Here is an 8,631-nt window from a genome sequence, read left to right as displayed (position 1 = left end):
CCCACTTATAGAATAGAGGCTGCAAACACTGGAGGGTAGCAGTAGAGAGGGTTAATACCAGAAAACAGAGGTGTTTTGTAGCTTAAGAGCATGGCTGAGCTGGGAGGATTTTCCTGATTAGCAATAATTTCTATTTTTATTACAGTCTGTTCCCACAGAGCTGGACTGGAGCGCTGATGGTATGGGCAAGGTCTCGACAAACAGAAGCACAGGGCTCCCCTTCAGACCTCCTCCATTCGGAGTCCCTTAATTTGCTAGCCCTCCTGTGGGGAAGGACACACAGGCTGGAGCACAGACTGGTGACCGAGTGGGCTCCGGCCTCTGGGCGACCAGCTTGTCACCACCACCTACTCATCAGCCCGAGAACCGCAGAGAGGAAAGACCAGAAAGGGGTTGGGGGAGGAGCTAACTCCTAACCGTAAGCCACTCTTGACTCAGTTTCCCCAAGTGTGAGCTGAGGGGAGCCGCTATGGGGCTCGCTTCGTTTCCAGCTATGCTGGAGGCTTGGCACGCAGCCGTCTCTCAAACAAGTGAATGAGAGGGCTGGAGGGCGGTCCTGACTGATTCCCCGCCCCACGAACCTCAGCCCGAGCCCCGCGCGGACTCAGTTTCCTCGCCCGATCCGGGTTCAGCAGCGCTGGGCGGAGCCTTGAACGTGGGGGCCAGCGCCGTCTGTTTACCTTGTGGCTGGACGCTGGGCAGGGCCGCGGTGGGCCGTCCCCCGGGCCGGCCGCGCCGCGGGGATAAATAGGCCGCTCGGCCCTCGTGGGCGGCAGAGAGCGAGCCGCCGTCCAGCTCCCCGCCGCCGTCATGGTTCTCGCCGCCGCCCGCGTTCTCTTGCTCACGCTGGCTGCCCTCGGCGCATCAGGCCAGGGGCAGATGCCGCTGGGTAAGCCGCTCCTCCCCCACGCCGTGCCTCTGACCCCCCAGAGGGCCAGGACTCCCGGGAGGCCCGGGTCGCGGCTCCTTGAGGCTCGGGGAAAGTTCACCGGGGCGTGCCGGGTGAAGACAGCAGGCAGTGGGGCAGAAGCTCAAGCAATGGGGTGGGCGTCAGGGACCCCTGCGGCGGCGGGTGAGGAGTGGTGATGGGGGTCGCCGGTCCCCGACGCCCCACCAGCGCCCCCTGTTAGCGCAGGTGGGGACCTGGGCCCGCAGATGCTGCGCGAACTCCAGGAGACCAACGCGGCCCTGCAGGACGTCCGGGACCTACTGCGGCAGCAGGTGCCGGCCGGGGCTGGGGGGTCAGGGGTGCAGGGGGGGAGACAGAGACTTGGAAGAGGGGAAGTGGGTCTCGGAGGCAGGGGAGGCTGGGGGAGTGGGAAGCGACCGGAGAAGTTGGTCCTGATGGAGGTGAAGAGGGCCCGGGGTTCTGGAAAGGAAGAGCGAGGGGAGGGGAGGGTCCCAGGGCTGCGGCATTCTACGGAAGAGGGTACGGATCCGAGAGGGGGGAAGGAGGAGAAGGGGCTGGGAGAGTAGGGATCTGGGGGTAGGGAGTCCGTGGGGAGAGGGTCCGCGACGGTGGTTCCTTGGGGAGGGACTCTGAGAGAGGAAGAGGGGAGGCCGGCGGGGCAGCAGAAAGATGGAACCCCGCTGACCACAGATCATTTCCCTTGCACCAAAGGTCAAGGAGATTACGTTCCTGAAAAACACCGTGATGGAGTGTGACGCGTGCGGTGAGCGCAGCCGGGGCGCCGGAGACGGGGTGGCCGGGGAGCGGGAAGAGATGGGAGACAGAAACAGACCCAGCAACAGAGACAGAAGAAGACGGAGGCTGCCAGAGATGGAGAGACTGGATGAGAGATGGAGCGGGAGGGTCAGAAGGAGAGACAGAGACTGTGGGGGGGAGGCCCCCAAAAGAGCCAGAAACCCTGAGAGAGACGCTGGGAGGTGGAGTCGCGGAGGGAGAAGCGAAGAAAAACGGTCAGGCGCACACATCCACAGACCTGGAGAGCGGAACACTCAGTACCGGGCGGAGTCGCAGAACAGCCAGGATCTTGCCTGGATGGGAGCTCTGTCTCGATAGGCTCCACCCCTGGGCGTGGCCTTAACCACTCGCGCCGCACTCCCTGCAGGGATGCAACCCGCGCGAACCCCCAGACTGACAGTACGGCCGCTCAGCCAGTGTTCGCCCGGCTTCTGCTTCCCCGGAGTGGCTTGTACCGAGACAGCCAGCGGCGCGCGCTGCGGACCCTGCCCCGAAGGTTTCACGGGCAACGGCTCGCACTGCGCCGACGTCAACGAGGTGAGTCTGCCACCACCGCCCCGACGAACCCCCAACCCTTGCCCCACAACTCCCCACCGCCCCGCCCCGACGACCTCCTCGTCCGCTGGGGGTGCTCCGGGAGAGGACCCCCTCACCTCCGGGGGCGCACATCCAGACGAAGTCCCCACCGCCGGGGCACAGTCACCCCAACCACGCCCCTCTCCACCTGGGACGCCCACCCTGACGACGTCTTCCGTAGCCAGTGACCTCCGCCCCGACCACTCCCCTACCGCCGGGAGTGGGCCCCCTCAACGACCCCACTCACCACCGCCTGGGGTCGCCGACCCCAGCGACCCTTCCACCACCGGGGCCCCCCCGCCCCGGCAACCTCCTCACCGACGGGCACGCACGCCCCGACGACCACTTCCCCCCTCCGCTGGGGACGCCCGCCCTCAAAATTTCTTCCCCCGTCCATGAACATCCAGCCCACCGGGTCCCAGAAACAGCCCCACTCCAGGCAGGCCCTTCTCTTCACCTGGTCTTGCCCTTTCCCACATCAAGGCAAAGCCGTGTGTGACCTCTGGGACAATAGCCTCTGCCCCACATGGCACCCCCTCCCTCCATAGCTAGCTGATGGCCCTCGAACTTTACAAGTCCAGTAAGCCCTAAGGCGCCTCTTTCGGGGAGGCCCAGCTCCTCATCCTCTGATCCTCCCGGGCACTTCCTCCTCCAGTGCACCGCCCATCCTTGCTTCCCTCGCGTCCGCTGCATCAATACCAGTCCAGGCTTCCGCTGCGAGGCTTGCCCACCGGGGTTCAGCGGCCCCACCCACGAGGGCGTGGGGCTGGCCTTCGCCAAGGCCAACAAGCAGGTGAGGGCCGTTGGGGGTTGGAGAGCCAGGAGGAGCATTTTGGGGTGAGGGGCATTTTGTTAAGTAAACTCCAGCCTCGAAGCCTGCTTGGCTCCAAGGGCAACGGATGGGGACAGGAGTCTGGGAAAGAGGAAGTTAAAGGTTTCCCATAAGGGATGGTCGGGACTGGAGGTAAGATGTAGGGAAGAGGTAGGATTCAGAGGATTCGTGAATCGGGTGGGAGGTCTGGGGGTATCTGTCTGGGAGCGTTGACCAGTGCGCTCCCTCCCACCCAGGTTTGTACGGACATTAACGAGTGTGAGACCGGGCAGCACAACTGCGTCCCCAACTCTGTGTGCGTCAATACCGTGGTAAGGCCTGGGAGGAGAAGGAAGGATTGAGAGATGGAGGGTGGGGCGGAAGCGGCGGGGGCTGACCTCCTGTGGCCCGGGCTCAGGGCTCCTTCCAGTGCGGCCCGTGCCAGCCCGGCTTCGTGGGCGACCAGGCATCAGGCTGCCGTCGGCGGCCACAGCGCTTCTGCCCTGACGGCACGCCCAGCCCGTGCCACGAGAAGGCCGACTGCGTCCTGGAGCGTGATGGGTCGCGATCTTGCGTGGTGAGTGCGAGCGGGCCAGGAGTGGAATGGGATGAGGGTGCGGGCGTAGGGCCACGCCAGAGCACCCACTTACTACCCCACCCGCAGTGCGCCGTCGGCTGGGCTGGCAATGGGCTCCTCTGCGGCCGCGACACAGACTTGGACGGCTTTCCGGACGAGAAGCTACGCTGCTCTGAGCGCCAGTGCAGAAAGGTGGGGGCGGTGTGGAGGGCGTGGCCTGGTAGAGGGCGGGCGGGGCTACTGGCCACGCCCCTGATGTCCGCCGCGCCCACCCCTAGGACAACTGCGTGACGGTGCCCAACTCAGGGCAGGAGGATGTGGACCGCGACGGCATCGGTGACGCCTGCGACCCGGACGCCGACGGGGACGGCGTCGTCAATGAAAAGGTGGGGCAAAAGTGGGGGCCTGGGCGAGACCGGGTGGGGGCGTGTCTCCGGGTGACGGGTGTGGCCTGAAAGGCCGATCTCGGGGGTCCCAAAGGACTGGGAGGGGTTCCACGCAGAGGAGGCGGGGCCTCGGAGCTGGACAGTCTGGGGAGTGACTTCTGACTCTCTAGGACTGCCTATCCCCTAACCGGCCCTCTCCTCTAGGACAACTGCCCGCTCGTGCGGAACCCAGACCAGCGAAATACGGATGGCGACAAGTGGGGCGATGCTTGCGACAACTGTCGGTCCCAGAAGAACGACGACCAGAAGGACACAGATAAGGACGGCCGAGGCGACGCCTGCGACGACGACATAGACGGCGACCGTAAGTTCTGGGCAGGGGAGGAGAGGGGAGGGAAGGGCGGGCACCAAGGGGTGGGGTTTGGCTGGAGGCGGGGCTCGGCCTCTTCTGGAAGCCGGAGCTGGCAAACTCGCCTAGGGCGCCAGGATCCGCTGACCCTGCTCCGCGGGCAGAAATGCAAGCTGGGAGGCAGAGGGGAAGAGAGACCTTTTGGAGGAGGGAAGGGGGGACCCTGCGTTAGATGCTGCAGGGGAAAGAGGAGAGAGCCGTGAGCACGGGGGACAGCGCCCCATGGAAGAGGCACCGTTTTTGCAGCCGGGCAGAGACTGAAGGTGGCGCAGACACTGAGCCAGTCCCTTCCCCGCTCCATTCCTGGAGTCTCTAGGGGGCTGGGCACGAATACTTGGTTTAACTTTGTAGTTATTGGGAGCCAAAGGTGGAGTGGGGACTCTGTCCCAAGCTAACCCCAGGTCTGCACCTGCTCTGCTGAAGTCAGCCTGGCCCCGTCCCCATCTGCGGATCCGGTTCTGTTCCTCTCCTCGCAGGGATCCGCAATCCTGTAGACAACTGCCCCAGGGTGCCCAACTCAGATCAGAAGGACACTGATGGTGATGGTGTAGGAGATGCCTGTGACAACTGTCCTCAGAAGAGCAACGCGGACCAGGTGAGTGGAGGCCAGACGCCAGCTGGGTCAGACCCCCAGGGTGAGTCCCAGGCTGGTTAACAAGACTCCAGCCCAGTCTGAACAACTTGGTGTTGCTTGGGCTCAGGAAGATCTTGGCTCTGGAACTGGGGGTGGAGGGGAGGGTTCTGAATTCTTCTGCCCTGATTATGAACGTCTGTACTCTGGCCCCCAGAGGGATGTGGACCACGACTTCGTGGGAGATGCTTGTGACAGCGACCAAGACCAGTAAGCAGGCCATCCGGGACTGAGGTGGGGACCCAGGGTGGGCAGTGCATGACCCGGCTTTCTGGGGTCTCATTGTCCCTGCTCCACCCACTCTAGGGATGGGGATGGGCACCAGGACTCGAGGGACAACTGCCCCACAGTGCCCAACAGTGCCCAGCAGGACTCAGACCACGATGGCCAGGGTGACGCTTGCGACGACGATGACGACAATGATGGGGTCCCCGACAGTAGGGACAACTGCCGCCTAGTGCCCAACCCGGGCCAGAAGGACGTGGACCGTAAGGCCGGATGCAGGGCCTGTGGTGGGGATGGGGCCAGGGTGAGGTCTGGGTGGGCATGGTGGGGGCAGTGGCACTTGTGAGCCGAGCTAGAGGCGTGGCTTGGGCAGGGCCAGTAGCTTGCATGGGCATGGCCAGGCCTGGGGCGGGGCCTGGAGCTCATTCTGTCATTGCGGGGGGGCGGGGGGGGCTCCCACCTCCTCTCAGGGGACGGCGTGGGCGACGCGTGCCAGGGCGACTTTGATGCGGACAAGGTGGTAGACAAGATCGATGTGTGTCCGGAGAACGCTGAGGTCACACTCACCGACTTCCGGGCCTTCCAGACGGTCGTGCTGGACCCTGAGGGCGACGCGCAGATTGACCCTAACTGGGTGGTGCTCAACCAGGTGGGGGCGGGGACTAGGCGGGAAGTGGGAGGGCCCAGGACCACCACGGCGGGTCCTAGACTGGGGGCGGGAAGCCCAGTCCTTCTGGCCTGACACCCTTCTTCCTTTGAACCTCACCAGGGTATGGAGATCGTGCAGACGATGAACAGCGACCCAGGCCTGGCTGTGGGTGAGACGCGGGGGGCGGGGCCGGAGGAGAGGTGGGACAGGGCCGGGCCTGGACTCAGGTGGTCTGGACTCTGGGCTTGGGCGTTCCGAACCCCGAAGGGGCAGGTTCGGGGACGGGTCCGGATGCCGGTAGGCCTTCGTCTCCCCAGGTTACACGGCCTTCAATGGCGTGGATTTCGAAGGCACGTTCCACGTGAACACCGCCACAGATGACGACTACGCCGGGTTCATCTTCGGCTACCAGGACAGCTCCAGCTTCTACGTGGTCATGTGGAAGCAAATGGAGCAGACGTACTGGCAGGCGAGCCCCTTCCGCGCGGTGGCAGAACCCGGCATCCAGCTCAAGGTGCGGGTCCTTTCCTGAGCTGTCCGTTTCAGTGCCTTCTCTGGGGCCCGACCCTTCCACAGATCCACGCGCCTTACGGTCCCGGCATTATCCTACGGACCTCAAAGTCTTTCTACCGAGGTCCTCCTAGTTCTTCCCACAGGCCCGCAAACATTCCCCCAGGATGCCCTAGTCTTCCTGTGGGCACCCAACCCTCTCGCAGAGCCCTAAGCTTTCTCTCAGGTTCCAAATCCTCCTGCAGACCCCCTAGAATAGAACGGATGTGCTCAGTCGTGTCCGGACTCTTTGCAACCCCATGGACTCTAGCCCGCCAGGCTCCTCCGTCCATAGGATTCTCCAGGCAAGAACACTGGAGTGGGGCGCCATGCCCTCCTCCAGGGGATCTTCCAGACCCAGGGATGGAACCCCCATCTCTTGCATCTCCTTCATTGCAGGCGGGTTCTTAACCACTAGCGCCACCCGGGCCCCAGTATTTCACTGAAACCCTAAAATTCCCTAAGTGACTTCCTCTAGACTCTAGTTTATCCTACCGACCATTGCTGCCCCTTACAACCTACCTGTAAATCTCCATGTGGCCCTCAAGGATTCCTTGGGGGTCTCCCATCCAGGCATACTACGGACCCCCACCACTCATCTATGACTCAAAGCTCCTTGCCTGTCTGGGGGCCTTGGTGGCCTGTATGCTCCCTGACCCCACTCCCCTCTTCCTGGACGTGGCAGGCCGTGAAGTCCTCCACAGGCCCTGGGGAGCAGCTTCGGAATGCACTGTGGCACACGGGGGACACGCCGTCCCAGGTGCGGCTGCTGTGGAAGGATCCCCGGAATGTGGGCTGGAAGGACAAGACATCCTACCGCTGGTTCCTGCAGCACCGGCCCCAAGTGGGCTACATCAGGTGGGGACCCGCACTCGGCCAAGGAGCCCAGGGTCCCCGCTCACTCCTGGCTCTTGCGGGAGGGCGTTGCTTCGGGGGGCCTTGGTCCCCTTACCTGTAAAATGGGAATAATACAGGCAGAAATAACTGTTTGGCCCTGGGGCATGATACCCCTCCGAGGACAGGGGAGGGTTCAGGTCTTTCAGAGAGCGGCTCAGTGGGCGGGCCCAGAGGGGAGGCGGGACAGGGGCGGGCCTGCACTCAGGAAGGGCGGGGCCAGATTGGGCGGCCTGGACCCAGGGCTGGGGGTTCTGAACGCTGCACATACATAGCAGAAGGTGGGGTCTCACCCACTCCCCGTTTCCCAGTCCCCACTCTGCGCTGCCAGGAAGTCCAGGCTCTGGGTTTAGCGTCTACTGTATGCGCGCCCTGCACATCCATCGTCACACAGGGGAACTGAGGCTCACATCAGGAGCCCCCTCTGCTCTGAGTGTGGCCCAGTCAGGGAGACACACAGTCCCCTCTCCTAGAGAAGAGAAGCTAGTTCACTGAGCAGGGTGCTGACGCTCTGAGAGGGGAGGGCCTGGCCTAGGGCCCCAAGTCACAGTTCCCTCCTCCCCTGCAGAGTGCGATTCTACGAGGGCCCAGAGCTGGTGGCAGACAGCAACGTGGTCCTGGATACGACCATGCGGGGCGGTCGTCTGGGGGTCTTCTGCTTCTCCCAGGAGAATATCATCTGGGCCAACCTGCGCTACCGCTGCAACGGTAAGAGGACCCCCATCAGGGAAGGCGGGGAGTCTGCATCCCCCACCCTCACCCGCCTTTCACTACTCACCCTCTCTCCACAGACACCATCCCCGAGGACTACGAGGCCCAGAGGCTGCTGCAGGCCTAGGGGTGGGGTTGGGGACCCGCCACTGGATGACAGCCACCCTCGCGGCTGCCCTCACCGTGGGAGGTCATCGGCACCAGGCCCCAGGAGGCAGTCAGCCTGGGGGGGAATGAGAGGGGCTCAGGGAAGACAAAATAAAGTGTCTGTGTGGCGGAGGGGCTGGCTGTGGTCTCTGCTTTGGGGAGATGGTAGGGTCGAGTCTCTGAGGGGAGGCTGGCCCAGAGACCCCAAACTTAGGCAGTGGGGGTGGGGACTGCCACTGACTCCCTGCTGACTGGCTGGGGCCCTAGCAGCCTGACTAGGAGTGTCGGGCCTTGATTTGCAGGCCCCAGGCCTGCTGCTTCGCCCCCTCCGCGCCCCTGGAGCACCTGGCCTGGGATCCTG

General features: G+C 63.9%; 1 protein-coding gene across 1 annotated transcript; it reads left to right on the top strand.

Moving 5' to 3' along the window:
- The first annotated feature begins 665 nt into the window (after positions 1-665).
- On the top strand, positions 666-8,339 carry COMP (cartilage oligomeric matrix protein). The gene is made up of 19 exons (XM_055428749.2): positions 666-889; positions 1,136-1,221; positions 1,622-1,673; positions 2,073-2,242; positions 2,937-3,074; positions 3,350-3,424; positions 3,511-3,669; positions 3,757-3,861; positions 3,948-4,055; positions 4,260-4,419; positions 4,941-5,059; positions 5,253-5,305; positions 5,402-5,583; positions 5,791-5,969; positions 6,090-6,138; positions 6,287-6,483; positions 7,204-7,376; positions 7,981-8,120; positions 8,204-8,339. The coding sequence occupies exons 1-19, from the start codon at positions 811-813 to the stop codon at positions 8,248-8,250; spliced, it is 2,271 nt and encodes a 756-aa protein (XP_055284724.1). The 5' UTR covers positions 666-810; the 3' UTR covers positions 8,251-8,339.
- The last annotated feature ends 292 nt before the right edge of the window (positions 8,340-8,631 follow it).

The sequence above is a fragment of the Moschus berezovskii genome, chromosome 8 (assembly GCF_049115385.1).
Source record: "Moschus berezovskii isolate FMDL1 chromosome 8, NW_MosBer_1.0, whole genome shotgun sequence".
Classification (NCBI taxonomy): domain Eukaryota; kingdom Metazoa; phylum Chordata; class Mammalia; order Artiodactyla; family Moschidae; genus Moschus; species Moschus berezovskii.
This window is presented reverse-complemented; position numbering and strand designations above follow the sequence as displayed.

What these genes read in the sequence shown, in the direction of transcription:
- COMP (XM_055428749.2), top strand. Translation starts at nt 811, where the DNA reads ATGGTTCTCGCCGCCGCCCGCGTTCTCTTGCTCACGCTGGCTGCCCTC. An exon ending in CTGTGTGCGTCAATACCGTG is followed by an intron (nt 3,425 to 3,510) that starts GTAAGGCCTGGG and finishes GCCCGGGCTCAG; the next exon opens with GGCTCCTTCCAGTGCGGCCC. An exon ending in ACGGCGTCGTCAATGAAAAG is followed by an intron (nt 4,056 to 4,259) that starts GTGGGGCAAAAG and finishes CCTCTCCTCTAG; the next exon opens with GACAACTGCCCGCTCGTGCG.